We start from the raw sequence: 24676 nt of genomic DNA, 5'->3' as shown, positions 1-24676 counted from the left end.
TTTTTAAGAAACACTATGATAATTTTATTATTTTATAGTAATTTAAGACATCAATTATTTTCCCTTCAATTTATTTTTATTTTACTTTTTAAGATTTTTTTGATGTGGACCATTTTTAAAGTCTTTATTGAATTTGTTACTCTATTGCTTCTGTTTTATGTTTTGGTTTTCTGGCCACGAGGCATGTGGGATCTTAGCTCCCTGACCAGGGATTGAACCTGCACACCCTGCATTGGAAGGTGAAGTCTTAACCACTGGACCGCCAGGGAAGTCCCTCCCTTCAATTTAAAAATCCAAATCATGAAATCTTTTAGCACCTTTGATGGATAACAGGAAATCTGGCTTGTGATACATACTTACAGGATACAGGATGATGACTCTTTTTACTCTATTGCCTATATTCCACAGAAAATGTAAAGCACATTTTCTCTAATGAATACTTTTAAATGATCAGAGAAAAGCCTAAGTTTTAAAGTTTATGTACACTGTACTTCCCATCTTCGTAACAAAATCCAACCTTCACTATCCCAATTCCATCACATTCTTTTAAAGAAAAAAATCAGAGAATAATTTTTATTTATAATGAAGTTATTCTCTCTAGACTTAAACCATCAGTTCACTCTTACAACAGAGAATCAATTTAAATAACATCACCAAAATGGAACGGAAAAAAGAAAACAATCTGCGTTTACGTATCAATTTCTTTGATATGTCATAATGATATCCAATTTCTCTTGCAACATGGTCCATTTCCAGTGAAATTCTCAACAGACTGTAAGTGTCACAGTCCTTCATCTTGACGTTTTATTCTAAGGTGTGCCGGGTGTGGCTCTTTTGATTGCTTTGGAAGTTAAACAGTCCAACAAAGATTCTGAAGAAAGGGCGACTTCACATGTAATCCATCCACAAATGACAGCATGCCTTCAGAGCCTCTGGTTTTTATAAAAGTCCCTTCGGAAAGTTAATTGATTGATGAATTAATTCTACGTTATAAAGCGAATCGCTGCCTAGACAGTCTGTGCCAACGTCCCCGACCTCCTCACTTCCACTGTTTTGTTTATCACATCATACAGCGATGGGAGTCTTATTTTGTCCATATTTTTGCTGTAAACATTGAGAAATATACCAAGGACAACTAACAAACCAGACCATACATACCTAAGAGAAAATAAATAAGGAAAAAAGATTAATGTCAGAGTAACAATTTGTCATTAACCACAGAATTTGATGATGTCACAAAAATTCCTCAATGAAATAAAATTTTGCTACTGGGTACCTATACTGAGAGCACTAAATAAAACAGTATTTGTTTTATTTTACAAATAATATTTAGATCACACTAGATAGAATTCTATATTTTTAATGTTAAGTATATATGTAGGAAAAGCACTTTACAAGATACTAAATGTAGTTCATTTCTTTGAGGATAATAGCAAATTTGAAGTCCAACTCCTACCAAAAGTCTCAGGAGTATGTTTAAAGCACTGGACATGTAAACCTGCCAATGACCTACTTAGCCCCTGCAGAAAGAGAAACTAATTTATAGAAAATAGAGTTTTCTAAAATCAGTGGATGCTCAAGTCCTTTATTTATGGCACAGTATTTGCATATAACCTATGCACAACTTTGTGTATACTTTAAATCATCTCTAAATTATTATAATACTTAACACAATGTAGATGTTATGTAAATAGGTACTAGGTATTCATTGTAGTAATCAATGCCAATTCTCCTACTTTCTCAGGATGTGTCCCTTTTTATCTCTCTGTATTATACCCCAACTAGTTGGACTGCTGAATTGAATTCCTAAGAAGGCCACTGGCAGGTTTACATGTCCCGGGCTTTAAACATACTCCTGAGGCTTTTGGTAGGAGTTGGACTTCAAATTTTACTTCATGGAACTTCCTGGAATTTTTTTTCTGAATATTTTTGCTCTGTAGTTGGTTGATTCAATCTGCAGATGCAGAACCCATGGATACAGAAGACCGACTACACATTGCTGAAAATTTATTTTGTGGTTACCTTTAAGCTCATACAGCTGACCCTTGAACAACGCAGGTTTGAACTGCACAGGTCCAGTTATACGTGGATTTTTTTCAATAAATATACAGTCAGCCCTCTGTGTGTGCAGATGTGGAACCCGTAGACATAAAGAGCTGACTGAAAGGGACTTGAGCATCCTTGGATTTTGGTATATGTGCGGGTCCTGGAACTGGTACCCCATGGATTCCAAGGGATGACTGTACATTGATAATTTCTAAGTCTGAATCTTCTCAATTACCAATGAATATAAGTTGAAATGATGCCAATTTCAAATACATACTAGACAGTAAAGAAAACAGTCAATGCTTCCATCGAAAACCACAAACTAAGAAAACCATTAGGGTACAACTCTAACTCAAATCCTTTGTGGGAAAAGACAGCAAATAAACTTAACAATTTTAAAAACCATATATGTATGTATATATAAAATTTATATATTTGCACCAGGGCAAGGGGAGTCCCTTAATCTCACCACATCACTCACATTCATTTATACTGGAAACAGGGTCACATGTGCATTGGGACTGGTTAGGCAATTTAAGTATACAAAATAATTTCTTCAAAATAATTACATACATTTCTGAAACAGCAGAAGACACATCAATAAATTTGGGTCAAGATGAAAAGGATTCTTTACAAAGAAATTAAGGCTGTTTAAGAGTAGACGTGAAACAAAAGTATCTAAAGGTAGAGAAACTTGTCGAATTAAAAAGTACTTACTGAAATGTGAATGGTTTGGCAAAGAATATAAATGAAAGTACAATGGTCATTCCTTTTCTCCCTGTTGTCACTGTAGGGAGAAAAAGGTTGGTTTTAGAATGCGCCTCTTGTCTTGGTAATATTTTGGAAATAATTTATTTAACAAATATTTACAGAGCCTACTGTGTGCCAAGATCTACGTGAGGTGCCAAGGAAACAAAAGAAAGCGAAAAAAGAAGAAAATCAAACAGAAAGTCACTGCTTCTGCTACCATGGAATTTATAGGCTAGCAGGGTTACAGACATTAAATAATAGAGTTACATTTAAAGTACAGCTGTAATAAGTGCTTGATGGAGGCCATGAGGCTACGGAGGCACGTCATCCTTTAGGGAGACGTACTTAGTCTGACAGGAGAGAAAGGACTTTTCCAAGGAAGATGCGATTGGATTCCGTATCATTAAAAGCAGCAATCTAAAGGACATCCTAGTGGTGGGCATCTCTGGGTAAGACCATGAGACATCTTTCCAGTCCTCTGTACACTGTCCTTCAAGGATTATGGCCTGAAGCTTTCCTCCCTCGTCCCACCCAGGTGCAGAGAGGAACTCTGCACGTGGCTCCGGTATACCTTTCCACCACTAGACTGTGTGCTTTACTCAGTTCCTTGTCCTTATTTCCACAGACTCTGTAGTTCCTGGCACTTAATCTTCAAAGTGTAAATTAATGAATGAATACCAGATGAAGAAGCTGTTTTGGAAACTGTTAGAGCCTGATTCCCCAAATCTATTTTTCCTACTACTTTAGTAAAAAGACCCCTACTTTTAACTGGGATACCTTCCCAGCCTCTCCTACAGTCAGGTGTGGTCACGGGACTAAGTTTGGACAACGAAGTATGAGCAGAAGTGCTGTCTCTAGGAGTGTGATTTGTAGGAAATTTCCATAAAGAGAAAAATGTGTCTTTCATCTTCTCTCCACCTACCCTGTCTGGAATGAGGACGAGGATGGCAGAGCAGAAAGAGGGACTGGATTCCTAAGGAGCTGGAGCTACCATGCCAGCTTGGGAGGCACATGGCATACGGTTAAGAGGACAGGTCTGGAGCTAGACGGCCTCAGTTGAAATACTGATTCTGTAACTTACTAGCTGGCTGATCACTTGGCAAGCCACTTAACCACTCTGTGTCTCAGTTTACCCATTTGTAAAATGGAACAATAACAGCACCTACTTTATAGGATCATTGTGAGGTTAAGATGAATAATATATGTAAAATAGCTACAATGGTACCTGGTACATAATAAGGGCTATGGACATGTTAGCTGTTATATTACCATCTCTGGATTTGTTTCACGTGAGAGAGAAAGACACCTGCCTGCACCTTCAACGCAAGGATTGCATCTCACATTTCTTTATACCAATCACAGGGCTCATCAACACATACAGACTGATATCAGACTCTTTTTGAACAGCTACTATCTTACAAACAAAACTGAAACCCAAGCTAAGTGTATGCATTTGCGATCTTTCTTGACAGCATGAGCTGACTTGGAAGGTTGCTGATATGGCCCAACCTACAATTAAATTCCCTCTACTTACCATTAGGGACGTAAACTTTAAAAAGCAGAGTCATATGTGAGCAAATAAAGAGAACAGTTAGGAAGAATTGTACTTTTACAGAGGGGGCATTTATTCATTTGTTTCATTTACTCTGTGGTATTAAAATAAATATTCCTCTAAAACCGTGAAAAATCAAAATCAGGTAAATGAGTAAGGTGTAAACGCCTTATGAGTGTAAATTCTACAGATCTCTGACAGAGATGATCTTGTCCAACCCAATCTCTTCACAAAAGAGAGAAACGAGGCCCAGGGAAGAGGAGAGACTTACTCTCCAGGTCTCGTATCATTAAACGTCAGGGCTGGGACTGGGCTGCACCTTCTCTTACACCCCAGCCTAGCGTTCCTCATGGCAGGTCACACGGCTTCCCATCCTGATGGGCTTCACCCAGGGCTCTCTCCAGATGGGAGATACTGGGAGCATTTGTCATGTGGACCATTCTTTTGGCAAACAGTATGGGCAGCAGTTGGAGTCATCTGCTCCCCTCACTGGGCCTCACCTGCAGCCCTGCACCTGCTCCCCTCACTCCTCCAAAGCAAAGCAAGTAACAACCTCCATTTCTCTGACATGCCAAGCAAAGTCCTTGCACACAGCACGTGCATAATAATTATTAGTGAAAAGGGAAGCTCATCTGGTTGAGGTTCTAGAAAGTGTACAAACGAAAGGCCCCAAAACCTTTGCTTAAAATATACCTGTCATGTTTTAAGTGTAACAAAACTGTCATTTTCCATTATAAATTAAAAGTGATTAAATACAGTATTTTTCCTGGAAGGTATTCATCCCATCATACTTTTTAATAAAAACATCTTTTAATGTACTTAAAGTTACTATCTAGATAAATGCATATATCTGATTTTAAAATGAAACCTTCAGGGCTTCCCTGGTGGCGCAGTGGTTGAGAGTCCACCTGCCCATGCAGGGGACACGGGTTCGTGCCCCGGTCCGGGAAGATCCCACATGCCGCGGAGCCGCTGGGCCCGTGAACCATGGCCGCTGAGCCTGCACGTCTGGAGCCTGTGCTCCACAACGGGAGAGGCCGCAGCAGTGAGAGGCCTGCGTACCGCAAAAAAAGAAATTAAACCTTCAAATAAGAAATTCAGACCAAACATCATTTTCTTTAGAATTTTAAAGAAATACCACAAGCCAAGGAATAAATTGGTGAAATGTGACAATATTCTTTCTTTCTTTCAAAAAAAATTTCTTTTTGGCTGTGCTGTGCGGCTTCAGCAATCTTAGTTCCCAACCAGGGACTGAACTCGGGTCCCAGCAGTGAAAGCACCGAGTCCTAACCACTGGACCACCAGGGAATTCCCGACAATTTTCTTTTTAATGAAGAGCAGATGCTGCCCTTACCTTGTGAAAAAGAATACCAAAGAAAATTTAAATGCTTATTTCATAATCTAAGCAAGCATATCGTTCTTACCTGTTACAGCAAAAAGTGCACCAAAAATTTTAATCAAAGCCAGAACAAAAGAGATTCCAAAATACCCAGTGAGGGAAAAAAGGAAAGCATAACCATAGGTCCGAACTGGATCCTGCAAATATAAAAAAGCCTGTTAGAAAAATGCAAAACAAACCCTGAGGTATTATAAATGAAATAAAACTACAGATTTTAATCAACTTTCTGAGCAATAATAAGCCATTCAACAATGCAGTCAAGCAGAGATTCTGATTTAATGGAAAAATGAGGATGAAATGAAAAATCCCCAACTTCTACGTTATGAATAGTTTAAAAATTAACTTATAGGAAAGAACAAGGATAAAAAATTTAAATATAAATCATTTCATTTCTGAAATAATTTCTGATTTACATATATTGTATTAAAGGAGTTATCAAATTACATAAAACAGTCTTTTTGGACAAGGGGAATTAGAAATACAGAGGAAACTAATTAATGGAAGATGTTTATTTTTAAAAATGTGATTAGTGTTTACCTTTGAACAAAATGTTACTGCAGGGCCTAATCCACTAGTGCATGTCAATCCCAATAAAATGTACAGAAAACCGATTGAATACGAATACAAAACCTAGAGTAGAGAAAAATAAAGTGGAAAAAAGTGCTATTTAACCAAAGGTATAAAATGAAGGTTTTCAATATATGGCTCAATTTCTTTATTTCATTAAATCTGTAGAGGAAACCATTTTAAAAGTAACATCATTGTTTCAATATGGCCTAATTTTCTGGAAATGGTTGATTCTGTTTATAAGTTTACACATTATTTTAGGTACAACATAACACAGCAGTACTAATCCTTTCATAAATGGTTACCTAATTATTCATTTTTTGCCTCGTTTAATTACTGAATGCAAACCAGATTTTAATGTTGGGGGTCCTAAAAACATACACAAAACAAAGATACTCTAAAACTACTTATTAGACATGAAAAAACCCAAACATTAAGTTCGCAAGTACATTAAAATACAATGAAAATAAGCAGTATATGACATACCTATTGCTTAATTTCCCAATTTTCCTACCAATCTTTCTATTACACTCCTTATAAGCAGAATCAGTGTCATCACCAAACTTAAATACCTGCTCTGTGTCAGGTATTGTGCTAATAACGCTCTGTATGGATTATTCCATTTATTTCTCACAACCAACCTAAGAGACAGGCACTCTAAATCATCATTCCCCAGTGTGCGGATGGAAAAACTAAAACTTAGAGACATTAAGTCACTTTCCTCAAATAGGAGAGCTAGTAGAGAACTAAGGCTATCTTAGTCCAGAGCCTACGTCTTAACCACTGTATTACATTCTTTCTACCTACTTACAATTCCTTAATTCTCTGATCGTTATCTTATCTAGGGAGAGCGGTAATGATGATCAAGAAAACTCCTGACCAAGATTAAAGTTCCTATGTTCTTAGGGACGCTGTAAAGATGCCCCACTCTGTTGACTAAGTAACCAGTCCTACACATCCTTACTGCTGTGTGCTCTGTCTGTCTAGCAAGGTGATGGGCTACAAAACTAATGCAAACACAGCATAACAACCTTCCTATATACAAACACCAACCAGCTAGAAGATATATTGGAAGAAAAGGCATTATTTGCAGTAATAACGGCAAACAGATGAAACACCTAACAATAACTTCAATAAAAAATAACTGGAGTTATACAAAGAAAACTTTAAAATCTAAGGGACATTTAAAAGTAACGCTTGAATAAAAGGAAAGTCATACCTTATTCTTGGACTGAAAGAATCAAGTGTATAGATGCCATTCTCCCTAAATTAATTTATAATTCAATGCCATACCAATCACAATACCAATGGGTTTCTAGTTTATCTGGGGATATGAACACCCAAGAATAACTACTGGTAGTAACATTCTGAAAAACAAAAGGAACAACGGTGGCTAGTCCTAACAGATGGTAAATGTATGGTGATAAAGCTGCTGTCATTATATGGTTCTGGTGCAGAAATAAGCTTGAAAGAACAAAACTGTGAACCCTGCATTAGAATAAGATAGGATAAAAGAAGGTATTTAAAATAAAAATTGGAAAAGTGAATTATTCAATAAATGATATTGGGCAAAGTGGATAGCCATATGGAAGAAAATTTTGGTTGGATCAAAGATTTAATAAATAAGGAAATTATAAAACTAGTAGGCAATGGGCATAAAATTCTTAAATGTTAGAGTTGGAAAAGCCCTTTTCAATCATAATACATAGCTAGAAGTCATGAAGGAAAAGATAAGCTAAACTACATGTAAATTACAAACTTCTAAATGGAAAATAATACCAAATACAAAGAGAGAAGAAAAATGATGTAACAAAGCATTTTTTTTTTTTTTTTTGCGGTATGCGGGCCTCTCACTGTCATGGCCTCTCCCGTTGCGGAGCACAGGCTCCGGACGCGCAGGCTCAGCGGCCATGGCTCACGGGCCCAGCCGCTCCGCGGCACGTGGGATCTTCCCGGACCGGGGCATGAACCTGTGTCCCCTGCATCGGCAGGCGGACTCTCAACCACTGCGCCACCAGGGAAGCCCCAAAGCATTTTTTTTAACACGCCCCAAACTCCATAAATCAAAGAGGAAAAAATTTATTAAATGCTTGCAATAAGGTATCAGCAGTGATAATGATATTTTACTTTTTACCTTCCTATAATATTTGAACGTACTACTTTTATGAAAATAATGATGATAAACTAGTTTAAAATTGCAACGCGAGTCTTCAATACCATAATTATGTCATAAAATTAAGTATATCGTCGTTTTTGAGTCTGTCTGATGTGAAGAAAAAGCACTAGAGTATTTACCATTTCCGAATTCGAAGCATTATGAAGTTTCATAGCTTTCTCTTGGACATTTCCAATGACAGCATCTGCACACAGCGCCAGGGAGATGAGGATCACACCTTCAAGAAGGCAGAAGGAAAAAAATAACCTCCTCATTTAAACATATGAACGATAATCAAGACTTATCAGAAATTTAATTGGGCTAAAAAACCAAAATCAGACCTTAAATCACATTTCCTCAGCAAAGTTGAGTATTTTTATCCACAACCAGTTGTAACAGGCATGTAGGTGATATTATTAAAAAACAAAACAAAACAACTAATACTAATAAATTGCATTAATGCTGTCACCTTGTTGTGTTTCACAATCATGTCAAATAACATTTCTGCTTTTAAGTAGATTATATGTTTGAAAGAAACACTATTAAACAAATACAGAAGAGATTCTTAGATCATCTATTGGGATTGGTGATTAGTCAGTTAATTCAAACAATCAAAGGAAGAGGGAAAGCGTAAAAAGAGTACCCATATTATTAAAATATTTAATTTAAAACACATAAACATAATGCAGCTGTTAAGGCCTCTTCTTTGAGTATGGGTCTGTACTAAAATTCTGCACTTGCCTTTGTGCAAGCTGCATTCAGAACACACAGTCTCTATTATTTCCAAGTTGTTTTTAAAAAGTGCACCAAAAGCTTAGGAACTTGTGAAACAATCAGGGTACAGAGTCCTTTCATATTTTTATGCTTCCCCCCAATTTTTACCCACACTTAATTCAACAGTGATTTTATTGACTTGTCAAAGTGTTTAAAATTAACTTAGTTTTCACAGAAAGAATTCTCTCTTCAAACTCATTTTTGAATAACTTAAGTAACATTTAATTATTGTATAATTAAAATAACACATACAACTGAGATGAACAAATCTGGAATTCAACACACTCATACAAATGTGCATGTGTACCTGAGAAGCACGCTACTACCTGCAAGTATATAGGACAGTGGCCACCAGTCATGGTGCTTTACCAAAGAAAAACAAAAAGCAAACAAAAAAAAGCAACCTTGGTTGTATCTGTGAGTCTGATAAGATTTGAAGTTTTCTCTATTTTTAAAAAATATATAAGCAATCAAAGGTAGCAGAGGGCTTCCCTGGTGGTGCAGTGGTTGAGAGTCCACCTGCTGATGCAGGGGAGGCGGGTTCGTGCCCCAGTCCGGGAAGATCCCACATGCCATGGAGCGGCTGGGCCCGTGAGCCATGGCCGCTGAGCCTGCGCGTCTGGAGCCCGTGCTCCGCAACGGGAGAGGCCACAGCAGTGAGAGGCCTGCGTACCGCGAGAAAAAAAAAAAAAAAAAAAAAGGGTAGCAGAAAAATGTACATGTGTATGCACTTAATTGAGAATTTTCAAGTTTTCATACTTATTCTTCAATTTGACTTTTTATCATCTAGCTTTGGTATTTATTACCTAAATATACATTTTTATTCACCAAACTTGATTCTGAATGCTCTTTTCCTTGTTTCAAATATCAAATCTGTCCTCGAAAGAAAAAGACATGCTATTATCCAAGACTTGGAAAACAACGTCCCAACTCCTAAAAGGCTATTCAAAGACATCCCCAAACCGTTCTGAACAATGGCAACAGCATGAAAATACCTGAATTGCATCTGAATTACCTCAATATTTTAAAGGAGGACATTTATTTGAATAAGTAAATTCTGATATATTCACTTCATACAACCGAAGTTTTATTTATGTCTGCCTTAAGTAACCATCTTAATAGCTAATCTAATCTCCTTCAGACAATACACTCATAGATCAGGGACTGTGATAAGCGCTCATCAATTATTCTCAATGATGAGGAATCGTTAGGTTCTCATGCCCTTAAGAAACATTCCCATGGAACTCAGAAAGGGTGAGCACTTGAGTTATACTGAGAAGTTACAGACCACCAAAACCAGCTGTCTCCGTCACTGTCATCACCCTCACCCCACCACGTGCCAAGTGCTTTCACATTCATTATTCCAGCATCTCATTCTATCCTTCCACTACCTTTGTGTGAGGCAAGCTATTATCATTATCTCTGTTTTACGGTGAAGCACTCCTCTAAAACAGCTTTTCCTCTCAGTTTTCAAATATAATCTTCCTTTTGCAGTTGCTGACACGAAAATGAAGTGTTCCTGAAAAACCTAAACCATGTTAGAAACATCTGCAACTCTAAGCTTTCTCACTGAAGTAAGGATCACTCGTACGCTGGATGATCAAAGCTGAAAGAACAGACCTAATAGGTTCTATCAGCATCGTCTGTAAAAGGCTGGTTTAAAGGGCTGCTCTAAGATGCTGATCTGAATCCATTAACTTAGCGTGATTAACCAGGTTAGTAAGAAACATAGACTAACAACTGGTCAGGAACATTTTGATTCTTAGAAAGAACAGCAAAGTTGACGTAAATGATTTTCTTCATTACTTCATACATTTTTTTTTCTCACAAATAATTATAGTTTGTACTGCTGATATATGTATATATATATTACATATGCTGCTCTTTTTGTTGTTATTTTGTTTTGCTTTGTTTTTCTCCCCGTTCTCTCAGAGTTCCTTTGAAAGAAACATTTTTGTCAGGTATCAGGCTAGGAAATGGGATGAAACTAAAATAATCTTATGAGTGACACTCAATAGTTTAAGAATGACAATACTGTATATATAATAAGCAATCTCTGTAAGGTCTTCAGACTAAAAACGAGATTCCAACACTATTTTTTATTCTTATTTATTTCTAAACATACTTTAATACCTATTCTCCTCATGAAAGATCTAAATTTAATTTACAAAATTCCACGTGGCACACCATGAGGAAAAGTGTTTATGGTGGAAGCTTTATGCACTTTAAGGTTATGACCACATTTATATTACACAGTTCAATATTAAAGAACAGCATAATTTTCTTTTTTTAAGCTAAAACAATGAAAAGTAAGTTTGCAAGTTTCATTTTTTTTAAGAAAATAACAATTACTACTGTGATCCTCCTATAACTCGTGTATATTTCCAATTCAGCTCATAAGAAATTGGTCTGTCATGTACTTGATAATGGGAGATTCTATCTAGGCACACAGCCTCTTGTCAGGTCAAAATACTATACAAGAGTACTAAAAACAACTGTTATGTTTCCAGAGTTGTGATATTTTTACTACATCTTATATGGAAAGTCCAAAAGTTTTATGTTAGATATGAGAATCACAGATGCCACACCATCATTTAAAACCCTCATGAAACTGTAAAAATTCTTACTCTAAACCGAAACACCTACAAAATCTAGGAATACAAGTAAATTCCTTACCTGTCAGGTTGAAATTTGGTGCAACCGTGCTGTCGGCTAGGGTAAACCATATCAGGCCGAGGCTCATGCATAAGGCAGCACACACATCAGCAACATTGTAATGCTTTCCTGTGCAAAGTAAATGCAAGTCAACCGGATTACGCCATTACCCACTCAGCACAGTGTTAGATCTATGTGTTTAAACAAGTAGAGCAGGGACTGCCTTTTATATCCAATGTCAAAAATGATCACGAGCGCTTAGGTCAAGGCATGAGACAGTCACAGAAGGGCTTTGAAAATCAAAATTACCCCGTGAGCACCAAAATGTCCTTATAAGTTAGATACGAGATCCTTCTTACGATAGTGAGTAAATATGAACATTTAAAAAGTTTGTGGAAACTAGTGCCTCTTTTACTTTATGTATAACATAAGGCTATGAATTTTCTTACACTTCGTAAGTTTACCAAGAAACCAGAGTAGTCATTCAGGCTGTATATGTTTGCAAATACTATAGTCAGATAACTTCTAGGGTGGTGAGGATTAACTTATTTTAGCACATCCAAGTTTAAATAATGAAATCACATAGCGTAACTTTTTGGAAGGACTGTTAAGGAGATATTATACAGGCCAAGTCAGTTACGACGTGAAATGTGATTTTTAATAGGAAATTGGGATCATTGTTTTTTCCTGCGTGAACAGTTATCCTGAAATTTTATGTGAAGTAGTTGACATACACATTTTCATTTTAAAAGGCTCTTTTGGGAAGGCTTATAATGCATAAAATGAAGTCAGGCTTTATAAGAACTTTGGTGATTATCAAAACATGAATATTCCTCATGACAGTGAGATGAACAAAACAAAAACTTGTTCCACTGCTTGTCGCTATCACTGCCTCCCCTCTTACTCCTATTTTCACATAGCTTGTAATTTAGTTGGGATCCTAGGGAGTCAACAGTCAGCAGAGCTGGTTAACAAACACTTGCTCAGCTTAAGCTTTACTTCAACGTGGGAATCGTCCATTTGTATAATGGAGGTGGAGAGCAGAGCCCTGGAGAGTAGAAAAATGAAAGAACTGAAAAAAAGAGCTTTCCAGGTACTTCTGAGTTAGGCCTTCAATATGTAAATACAATATTTCTGGAAATGTAGTAGGTTCCAGATTAAAAGAATAAAACAAAATACTATTTTTATTTTTCCCCATCTCCAAATTACTGATTTCAGATCCTGAGGTATATCACAGAAGTATCGGTGTTTTTATAATAGCTTTTTTTTTAATGAGATATCACTCAGAAGTGTTACAATATCTAGACTGTTCATTAAAGATATTAATTGAAGTTTAATGTTTTTCCTAATGCTAGATGCCATAACATATTCTATTAATTTCAAACAGTATGAAAATATATTACTATACCTTGAATAAAAACTCCTCCTAGCATAACAGGAATCAATTTGCAGCACTTGAAGATGACTTGGGTAGGATAATTCAGGTAGCCCAAGGAAGTGTTTGATAACCCCATAGTACCCACAGTTAGAAAAGCTATTATCATGTAGGTTTTTCCTGGTATTCTGTAAAAGACAATTTTTAAAATCTTCATTTTGGGACCCAATTCATACTACTGTAAGAGAATGTGTTGACAATGTGTAAATTTCTAATTACTCTTCTAATTTCTGTTTAATATTTCTATAAATATCGGTAAACTATCACTATTCTTAAAGTTACAACAGTGTTAACTTGTATAAAAGAATGTTGGTGAAAATAACAATTTACCTTTATTTAATCAATTGTAAGTGAGAACTCTCAACTGTCTGAAAAAGTAGTACATTAGAGAGTTACTTAGATTCTTACTGAAAGAATAAATGCTATTACATTTAGGGTTTTTTAACAGTAGTTATAGCTACATATAAAAACCATCTTGACTAAATTTAGAAAAAAAAAATTGATTAAAAAAAATTTGCTTCTATAATGGGAAAAGGCACCTTAGTTAATTAACTTCTAAATTGTTGTTGTTTCCTAACATTCCATCTAGCATTAGGAAAAATACATCTATCCATTCTGCTAGAATAACCTGAGCAGAATTTCTCTAGAAAAAGAACATGGTGGTTTAAAACTCCAGACATGGTTTTTATTACCATAATGTCTTATGATTCATCTCTAATGCTGTAATTCTATAAAATGTTAAAACAATCAACTTTCAGATGAGGAATCTGACTCTCCTCATGATCCCCGATTTTCTACCTTGGGCTCTAACTGGATTTCCTAAAGGAGATTCTTAATTTGGTATCTTCATAATTCTGAGCTGGTCTTGTGAGCATATGCTCACAAGATACTTAACGGTCTAAGACAATAATCTTGTACATTGGTGCACTATTCATATAATTAAATTATGTTGCATTTTTAGATCTAGTTTCCATTTTGGGATTTGTGTTCATGTTTAAATCAAGGTGACAAAATTCCACATTTTTTATACGGCTACATATAAGGCAAAATAATTTACTAGATAAGTTCAATTAAAATGCATCATTTCCACTTACGTTTCAATTTTGAGACCTCTGCTTACACTTTACTAACACAGTGGTCATCATTTAAAATCCATGTGGAAATAACTGGGCATGCCCGTTATGCATCAGTGTACACAGACACTGGTTTTTATGCTGTCCATGGGGTTTAACTCTCAGTGGGGTATCAGTGAAGGAGGACAGCACCACTTCTCCAGGTAATGATAAAAGTCAGAAGAGGCAAATTTCCTCATCCATAAATTGCAAACAGTGGCCAGAAAATAAAAATTCGGTCAGAAGAATCACAAGATTAAAAAAGCAACACAGTAAAGGAAGAAAGAAAACCAGCCTGGAACTCAGGAAACCTAAATTCAAAAGGTTCCAACTCTGAGTGCAGCCTGGGGCACGAGCTCATGCAAATCCCAGCTCTCCTCCAGGTCTGCTTTCTTACTGGTGAAATGAGGTTAGATTTCATCATCTTGCCTCTAGGACTCTCACTGTTTCTATTTGAATACCCCAATTTCTTACTACTTTAGATATGATGGGAAAGTCGTAACTTTGATAAGCCCCTTAGCTTTTCAATTTGGTACAGATCTCCCTTATTAAAAACTCACATACAGTGATTAACACTGAAGTTACAAGATGATCTTTGGTGAAATATATACTTTGGAGTAATATACTTTGGAGTATATTTAGGGTATCCTAGTCTATGATGGGCTATATCACACATCACCATATTTCATCCTCAAAATGAAACAGAGAGAATTTAAGAAACTTCCCTGAGGTACTGACAGAATAGGGGGCAGTAACATGACTCAAATCCATGTTTTCTGACCCCAAATTCTGTACTCTTCAAGTACATGGATATTCATATAAATATAGGAAGAGAGAAAAACCTAAGCAAAGAATTTGACTTATTAAAGGTCTAAAGAGCAGTGTCACTTAAATAAATTCAGATATATATACACTCAAATAAATTCAGAAATAGGGGATTGGGCATATTTTCATTGTAATACACTTATACTTTTTCTAAAAAAGTTTTTAATGTGCCTTGGAATGAAAAGTTTTCAACTTCTAATTACATTTACTATAGGTCTATAAATTCTTCTACCTAATTCCTTCACTCATGTTTCAATCAAACACAAATGACTTTAAATATGTTATGGTTATGTGGTTTAAAGGTTGGGAAAAACATGACTGGAGGCTCACTCCCCATCTTTTGGTAGCTGAGAGGGAGTTGTATCTTTTTAAAATTTAACAGTTAGGAGATGCATCATCTTTGTGTTTTTTTCATTTAATAAATACAGCATTGGGTTCTTTTATTTTAGAAGCAATCAGAGGTCCAGCAGTTTGCAATACATAATGAATATATATGGAAGCCAGGCTTCCATATATATTAGTCCTGACAGACACATTTAATTACTTTCCATTCTACCACCTATGGCTAAGCTAAGTCTTGTAGAGTTTCAGAACATGAAAATAAGAAAGAAGATCTCCTCAGATTCAAACGTTTTTAACATTGCTGCTCTAATAATTTATTGGCAATAGAGAGGTTGAGAGGTAAAATTAGACGCATGAAGAAATACTGGTGTTACTTATTTAAAATTTTATAGTTATTTTCATACAAACATCAGAAACATTTAAGAAAAAAAGTAGCTATAAAAAATTTTTATTTTCATTGAAGGATTAAACATTTATATCAATGAAGAATGTCAACATTATAGCTCCTTATTACATTTAAACTGTTCAATATATACATGAAATATTCACATATTAGGGTCTGATATGACAGGATAACCACACTTAAATTTACCAAGAAAATGTTATATTCAAATTCCCAACCACCTTCTGATATGAGTCTAGGTTTTAATTGCATATTGCTCAATATGCCATTAACAATATTTCAAGATATTTCTCAAACCTAGGTGGTCGCTAATTTAAAAGCTACTGTCTATATAAACTCTTTTAGTTTTGACAAAAAGGAACATAATAAAATTTCTCTAATGGTCAAGAATGCAATTCCTACTGCTGGCCATTACAAACGTGAGGATGTTAAGTGGAATATATCCTACAAAACAAAACATTAACTATGCATTTCAAAAACCACTATAAAAATAGATATTGATATTTCATATCACCATTCTTATGTAGTACCATCATAAATTTTTCAGTAATCACACCTATTTCCATTATAAAAACATACATGTACAACTGAATACTTTCTCCTATTTTAAGAAGATCTATCTTATTATTGAGTCTAAACAACTTTTTTTTTTTTTTTGGCTGCACTGCGTGGCATGTGGGATCTTAGTTCCCCCACCAGGGATCGAACCCGGCCCCTGACAGTGGAAGTCCGCAGTCCTAACCACTGTACCGCCAACAAATGCCCTAAACATTTTTAAATCTGATAACATTACACTTTTTTCAATGTATAATGGAAATACCATATTTAATATTTTTAATAAGTTGATAATACTGATAAAAATTCTTGGGTATTAAATGTTTTATTAATGGGAAATGTATATTTCATGTATAACATATTCCATGTGCGCAAAAAATAAAACAATAAAAATGAACTACTACTCGTGTACTTAACTGCCAAAAAATAAAAACAAATAAACCACATACCTTCTCCTTTTGTCCTGAATAAGCTGAAGCTCTATTAGGCCAAATATGGAGTAAAATGCAAACTGCACTAAAGTAAGGTACCAGCCATAGGGCTTAAAACCCTCCACTGAAAATATTAATTCCTGTCAAGAGAGACATGAACACTGTTTAAGTTCCAGGGGCAGACCAATTACCTCACAGCACATTCCTATAAGCACAGCATTTTAATAGAAACCAAGCTTCACCCCCAACAACAAAATGCACAAAAAAACATCCAAACTGTAAGGCTTCTGAGAGGTAAAATTAGAGAAGTTAGGAGGCCTTTCCAAAGAAGTGACAGTAGATATCCAGGTATGACAATCAGCAGAACAGAAAGCAGGGGAGGAAGAACTAGGAAGCAACCCCCTCCTATGATTTTTTCTTTTTTTAAAAGACCAAAATTAAAAGAGTTGCCCAAAACAATGAGGAAGGCAGCTGATTCAAGGACTCATGTACTCTTATAAAAAGCATATTTCATTAGAAGTCTATTATCTCAGGCCTGTTTTCCAATATTATCAGTTCAAATCGATAATTAATGCTATTTTTTAGAATTCTTGTGCCACAGACTATATAAAACTTCTCCTTATAGAGAAATGGTTACTCTTCTTAAAAATGTTATATCATGAAAACAGTTTTTGTTAATTGTTAAAAGCCATTCTTTTTTTTTTTTTTGTGGTACGAGGGCCTCTCAGTGTTGTGGCCCCTCCCGTTCCGGAGCACAGGCTCCGGACGCGCAGGCTCAGCAGCCATGGCTCACGGGCCCAGCCGCTCCGCAGCACGTGGGATCTTCCCGGACCGGGGCACGAACCCGTGTCCCCTGCATGGGCAGGCGGACTCTCAACCACTGCGCCACCAGGGAAGCCCTAAAAAGCCATTCTTAATCTCATTAAGAAGTATTCTAATAAAGCTATCTGGCTTAACTGAATGCATCAAACTATCCACCAAATATATATATTTCAGCTGTATTTGAAATAAATTTTAAAAAGATGAAATTAATGGATAAACTTATGTTCGAAGAAAAACTAAACACAGCCTCTAAAAAGATCCTGAACTGAGTTTGTACATTTAGGATGCTGTGTAATTCCCCAAATTTAGATTTCACGTTCAAGTAAGTCTGTAAGTTATTTAGGACATTTCTGGTTTATAAACTATAAAACATAAAAATAGCTTTATTAATACCCTGGCACTCAGGTAAATATTTCACTTTCTATATTGCTAAATTTACTACAAAACCCCATTTTCTTTAACCTATTTTAATATCCAATTAGTAGCAATGCCAGTTCTCACCAAAGTGATGTTACAATTATAATCGGTTTATCTTATTTTAAAAGAAACTTTGCACATATTAGTTGTAAATTAAAATCTCTGATCATTTATCAAATAGAAAATATTTAATGAAATTTGTAAATTTCTAATTCATATTCCATTAAAATGGCTAACTTTGCTACCAAGCTATTTGGTAACAATGGTATTTCGAAGGACAAAAGAAAAAATTTCTCAATAAGAGATCCTAACATTTGATAAAAGTTACTATTTTGTATTGTTCTTCATTGTAGTATCTGAATTCTTATATCATCTTCTAGTACAAAAGTCAATTATAAATATTAAGATTTTAAAATTCATGTTGTTTTACACTAATACACACCCTACAGCATTTTCAGAAGCTAAGGAATAGTCACAATTCTGTCTTCTCCTTTATACTTAGTTTTATATTTCATCTCTATAAAACAAAGGAAAAGCATACAACAATTTTTAAGATCACTCTGATTATAAATAATATCAGAGATATTATCTATGTTTTCAGAAAACACATCACTTTCCTTTTCTTCAACTATAAAGATTTTCTCATGTTAGGGAGTTGCATAAAAAAGCAAAGTTGGTAACAGCTGAAAATACCCACTGATGAGTTGACAACTGGTAATTAACAGTCCCCATGCACACATTCTGTTTACACTAGCCTGGGTCCTCATCCATGCAGCTCTTGTCTTTGAAGGTCAGGAATTTCCTGGTCAAGTGTTTACAACTATCCCATAAAACAATGCAAATACAAGACAAACTGGCAATGTTAGCAATGTTTTGCATAGGCAAAATCACAGAAAAATAAGGTTCTGGCAAAGTTGAATTAGAAGAGGAAACCAACAGGAATGAGAACACAACAGATGTTTCAAGAAAAGGATGATTCAAGTATTATAGGATTGAAGAGACACCCTTGGAAAAATAGAAAACATCCTGATACACTTTTGCAAAATGACCTCTTAATGAGCTCCAGGAATCAAGAGTGAACTAGAATGTGGCTTTTGTGCTATCATTCAATTCCATGTAAGAATTATGTTCCAAAATACCAATCAATACTTCAACCATTTTCTTTTAAAAAGCAGATGGTGGGGCTTCCCTGGTGGTGCAGTGGTTGAGAATCCGCCTGCCAATGCAGGGCACACGGGTTTGAGCCCTGGTCTGGGAAGATCACACATGCTGCGGAGCAACTAAGCCCATGTGCCACAACAACTGAGCCTGCACTCTAGAGCCCATGAGCCACAGCTACTGAGCCTGTGTGCAACTACTGAAGCCTGTGCGCCTGGAGATCATGCTCTGCCACAAGAGAAGCCACCGCAATGAGAAGACTGCGCACCGCAACGAAGAGTAGCCCCCGCTCGCTGCAACTAGAGGAAGCCCATGCGGAGCAACAAAGACCCAACGCGGCCAAAAATAAATAAATAAACAAAAATAAATTTATATATTAAAAAAACCCCACATGGTCGCAATTACCTACATTTTGCAAAACATAACACTTCGTATTTTTTCATAATTTTAATTTTTTAAGATTGTCTCTTGCTTCCCTTCCCCCATGTAAAATATTTCACTCTAAAATTTGGGTCCCTGTTTTCAGTCAATTTAATCGCAAGTAGCTCTTTCCTACTACTATACTAAGAAACTCAAATTTGTGAATAAACTTGCTATCTTATAAAAGAAAGTATCTTGGACAAAACTATTAGTAGTGCCCATGTTGAGCTCATTTGTTACAAATAATTAACACATTATAAACAAATGACTGATTTTTTACCTGTATATATCCATAAATTAGGTAAAATACCAAAACTCCAGCAACACATATGAAAAATTGAGTAAGTTTGTTAAATCTGCTGAGATTTATGCCAAGCACTACAATATCATCTATCGACTTGATGTGTGGTGACATTGCTTGGGTTTTGGACGGGACAGTGATAGAAATATATTTCCTGGAGCTGTTGAACTTGAGATCCATTTCTCTTATTTTGCAGCATTCAGTGCTTCCAAAGTTATCTTTGTTGGTTTCCTCCCCTTTGTTCAGTCTTTCTTTTGCCTGCTGAGCCAAGCCCTACAGAAGGAAATAAACAATTAAAGCAAAACATTTAGACCATCAAGTAAAGTGCTATGCTCCAAATAATATCTCAAGTCACATTTGGAAAATTACACAGGTAAGAGTTATTCTCTCTGGATAGTAATATATTAATTCTCCTATTCAAGCTTCCCATCCACCAAAACAATATGCTTAGTCTCCAAACACGACTAAATTAAATATACACCATTCTTATTTCCACAGCAACAAACTAAAAGCTAACCTTGTATTTATTTCATCAAAGTAAACGTGCCTTTATTATGTTTCCATTTCAGTGAGGATATAATTTTTAAAGCCCACAATAGTTTACGCATAATGTCTTCAACATTAAAGTCAATCTTTAATTGCAGAAAAGAGTAAAGAATAGCCCAAACTCCTACAGCTACCAAGACAATTGTAAAATTTATTTGCTAATGACATTTTAAAATAAAGTCAAACATCTGTAAGTTGTGCAAAAAGCTAGATTTAACCAAGATTATAGAAAGGATACTATGCTTTAGCAACGGCATCTCTTAGGCTAAAAGAAAACATTTTTTTCCTTTGGAGAAAAATCTCTGCAATTTAAAAAAGTCTTTGGTAGTTGTTCCATGGGTATAAAGTTTCAGTTATACCAGGTGAAGAAGTTCTAGAGACCATCTGTTGTAGAGGCCCTATGACACAGTGTCTGTGCTGTGCACTTAAACATTTGTTAAGAGGGTAGATCTCACGTAAAGCATTCTTAACTACACACACAAAGGGGACACAAGGACACTCCTGGTGGCGGCAGATGTTTATTACCTTGTTTATGGAGATGGTATCACAGGTGTATGTATATGCCCAGACTCATCAAATTGTATCTATTAAACATGTGCATTTTTTGGTATGTATCAATTATACTTCAATAAAGCTGTTTAGAAAAAAGAAATAAAGCTCTTGGGTTTGTAAAAAGCTGAAAAACACATCTTTTGTTAGTCTGTGAAAAACAATCATGAAGACTCCATAGATGACTATCAATTTATCTTTGGATTAATAGAAACTGAAAAGTAAATCATGTAAAAGTTGAGGAAAGTGCAGAATTATGACAAACAGAACTTACTAAGAAAAACTTATCTTCCTAGAAAAGAATGTCTGTTACAATCCCAGTGGGAATTAAAATTTACACTCTAGTTGAGAGAAGAGGATAAGAATAATTTTGACAGTGAACTGTCTGGAAATCTTTAAAAAAAACCCCAAAACTGCCATATGGTGATTTAAAATGGCAAGAATTAGAGTCACCTCTTCATGATCGCTTCTAGTTTGCTGATTTAGAGATTAAGTAGGTCTCCTTCTGTAATTTAAACTTGGGGTCAAGGCTCTGCCTACAACTTGTAACTAACAATAATACACAGGCATCAAAGAACATTTGTTGTACATGATACCTGCCATATTTCTAAATAGAAAACGCGTAATTTCAAGAAGTTTTACTGTATTTCCTTTCCTGTGCCCATTTCTTCTTTTACACATTGTTCTTGTTGCCCATGCTACGTTTAATCAGTGTCATCTCTGTTAAGACTTTTTAAGTCACCCTGTAGGATCCCCTTGGGATACGACTTTCTTTATAAAGCATGCCTTAAAAGACCTTACCTAAATGTTGTTTGAATGTAGAAGAAATAAAAAGGTTAGCAACTATTTTCCATACGTGTAGGCGTGGGTATACTAATAAATGGGTGTACATTCTAATAAATCTGGCCCCATGTAGGTTTTTAAGCTTCCTCTCCCTCCCCTGCATTTAGAATGAAGTTTTATTAATCAGTACATCACTCGTCAGATCATGTGACTGGTGAAGAAAGACTCTGAGCTCTGATAGCCAATAACTGTGATCCTGAATGTCTGCCATATCCCTTCTATTTCAGGCATTAATGACTGATACCAACCATCATCTAAAGAAACTGGTCTAATGTCCTTGTGATGTAGGAAAAAATAAAAAGAAATCAAGCACAGAATTAAAATTCGCTTTCAAATTAAACGATTAACATTTTGCTTTAATTTACAAGTTCATGTAACCCTTGAAACTTAAAAAAACCCCACAGGTGTGAATCACTGCCTAAGGTCTCTTCCTAAAGTCAACACAGACGTTTAATTACTTGAAGTTACAGATAATTGCTAAAATGCAATAAAAAAGTAGCATTTCTAGCACATATTGAAATTTAAAAATAAATGACTGGTGACAATGTTGATTTAAAATACCAACTGAAGCAAAATTTAATTTCTTAACCTATTCTTTCCCAACCTTTTGAAGAAAAGTCTCCCACTACAAAAAGGTAGAACATAAGGAAAATATCACTACGATGTGAGCACCTTGAAAAAAAAAAAAACTCGGTTCTGTATTTTGCCACACTCCACATTACAATTAAAAGAATGTTGCCAATATAGCTCGGTTAACTGGACTCTGAATATTAATCATGACCTGTGGCGTATAATTATAAAACACAGAAAAACAAGATTCCTTCCCATTTCTTTGAACACACTTCATTGCACAAAGTTCAAGAAACTGTGTGCTAATTTTTGAAGATCAGTTTTTTTTCCTAAGGGATAAACTAAAATTAGGACTTTACAGGTATATTAAGAAATTAAGTATTACAGATAACACCTATCTAAATTATTTTCAAAGGCTGCATCTCCCTCTTCCAAGTCCCAAACCAACCCAATAAGAAAACATTCATGCCCAAAACAGTTCTTGACGTCTGATATCCTACTGTAGAAGAAATGCATATGCCCAACATTAAAAAAAAAAAGTTAGAACGCCAAATCCTTCCACCTTCTTCCAACATTTCTTTAAGAAAATAAAACGGTGGGCAAGAGAGTTAAGCTGCAAAGACTGGAGGCATTTGAAGAACTACCAGTGGAAGTTCATGACAAGAACTTAACCCGATGAGAACAATCACCTTGCACTAAAAATGAACAGCGGAGTACCATACAGTACCCAGCTGAACGCAGATCCCAGACGTAGTTCTTCACTGAAAACGCTGTTGTGGGGGACCCAGGCGACTGACAGTTGTCCAGAGGCCCTGGGGATAGCCTACCAGACCCTCCCAGAGGTGGTCTCAGGCCTGCAAGCCTGCAAGTACCGTCCTGAGCGAGCTCTCGCCAGCCGTAGGGCGGAAGGGCGAGGACAAGCAGATGCTCCTCCCTGGAAACCGTGCCAGCAGGTTTCCGTTCTTTGTGAAAGGAAGTCACCCGCGCCCTGCCTCCCAACCTCATCCTTTCCCGCTCTCTCCTTAGGATGAAGATGGGCGGTGTCAAGGTTCTCCGGGGGGTGGGGCGGGGGGGGTCTGCGTCACAAACACGGCGAAAGGCCCGGGGGGGCACGTCCACTCCCCAGCCAGTGTCACCTGAAAGGGGGACCCCAGCCCAGGGGGCGCCTCAGCCAGACGGAGCGTCTCCCCCTCCCCAGGTCCGTCGCCATCACCTCCTGCTTCTCCTCCTCGCCCACTCCTGCACGTTCCACCGCAGCAGCCGAGGCCTCGCCAGGTGCTCGTATCCCCGGCGCCCGCTCGCCACTTCCGCCTATGTGTCCGTCGGCGCGTGCGCACTCGCGCGGCCCCGCCCCCTCGCCGGCCTCCTGCCTCTGGCGGAGGGGGCGCGGTCACGTCTCGCGCAGGCGCCTTCAGCTCCGGGGCGCTGGACAGGAGCCGACGAGGTGGGCCAGCGGTGCCGGGAGTGAGCTACTACACGCGCTAAACGCCGCGTCGGGGCGGTGAGCGCCTGTCGGGTGGAGTGTTCTCATCTTCCGAAACGTGCTCCTTGAGCCTGTGCAGCCCCCCAGGTTGCAGGGCCCGGTCCCCCGGTCCCCGTGGGCGCCCACGCAGGTGGCGCCTTCCCGTCCAGTGGCCGTGCGCTGGAATTTGAGGAGGCCCAGTGGAGAACGTTGAACCCGAGTATAGACACCGTTGGGGTTCCCTCTGCTTGATCCAAATGAGATGGGGTAAAGTCACAGTACCTTTCTCTGCTTCTATGTTTTACCTGCTTTTCAGGGAAGGTGAATCCAAGTAACGCTTGGGTTGCTTCTGACATAATAATTCAGCTTGTGGCTACAGCATCCCCGGTCCTTTTCATGAATGTTTGGACAGTGCCACTTACTGCTCAGAACGTAAATCCCACGGCTCTACCAGCTCCCAAACTAAACATTTACCCTACAGTTAGGGCTGCATCTACAATTACTGAGATGCAGTGATGTACAAACCGAGATGGGATCGGTGATGAATTGATTTGGGGGTAACGCTAAAATGATATGGAAGACAAAGA

At 37.0% G+C, this 24676-nt stretch overlaps 1 protein-coding gene across 5 annotated transcripts; it reads right to left on the bottom strand.

Annotated features, from left to right (window-relative positions):
* Positions 1–374: 374 nt before the first annotated feature.
* Positions 375–23951, bottom strand: SLC35B3 (solute carrier family 35 member B3). Of its 5 annotated transcripts, none has more exons than XM_032649159.1 (11): positions 23841–23949; positions 21191–21299; positions 20099–20392; positions 17020–17141; positions 13307–13461; positions 11920–12027; positions 8610–8707; positions 6285–6377; positions 5773–5884; positions 2764–2833; positions 375–1158 (listed from the first exon to the last, which is right to left on the bottom strand). In XM_032649159.1, exons 3-11 carry the CDS (start codon positions 20297–20299, stop codon positions 1008–1010), a joined length of 1110 nt encoding a protein of 369 aa, XP_032505050.1. In that variant the 5' UTR covers positions 20300–20392; positions 21191–21299; positions 23841–23949; the 3' UTR covers positions 375–1007. The 5 variants fall into 5 exon arrangements, with proteins under 5 accessions (XP_032505050.1, XP_032505051.1, XP_032505054.1 ...); XM_032649160.1 differs by having other exon boundaries at positions 23764–23894; XM_032649163.1 differs by lacking the exon at positions 21191–21299 and having other exon boundaries at positions 23764–23932.
* Between the last annotated feature and the right edge of the window lie 725 nt (positions 23952–24676).

This window comes from Phocoena sinus, chromosome 11, assembly GCF_008692025.1.
Source record: "Phocoena sinus isolate mPhoSin1 chromosome 11, mPhoSin1.pri, whole genome shotgun sequence".
Lineage (NCBI taxonomy): Eukaryota > Metazoa > Chordata > Mammalia > Artiodactyla > Phocoenidae > Phocoena > Phocoena sinus.
Note: the sequence above shows the minus strand (reverse complement) of the source record. Positions and strands in the feature narration are given on the sequence as shown.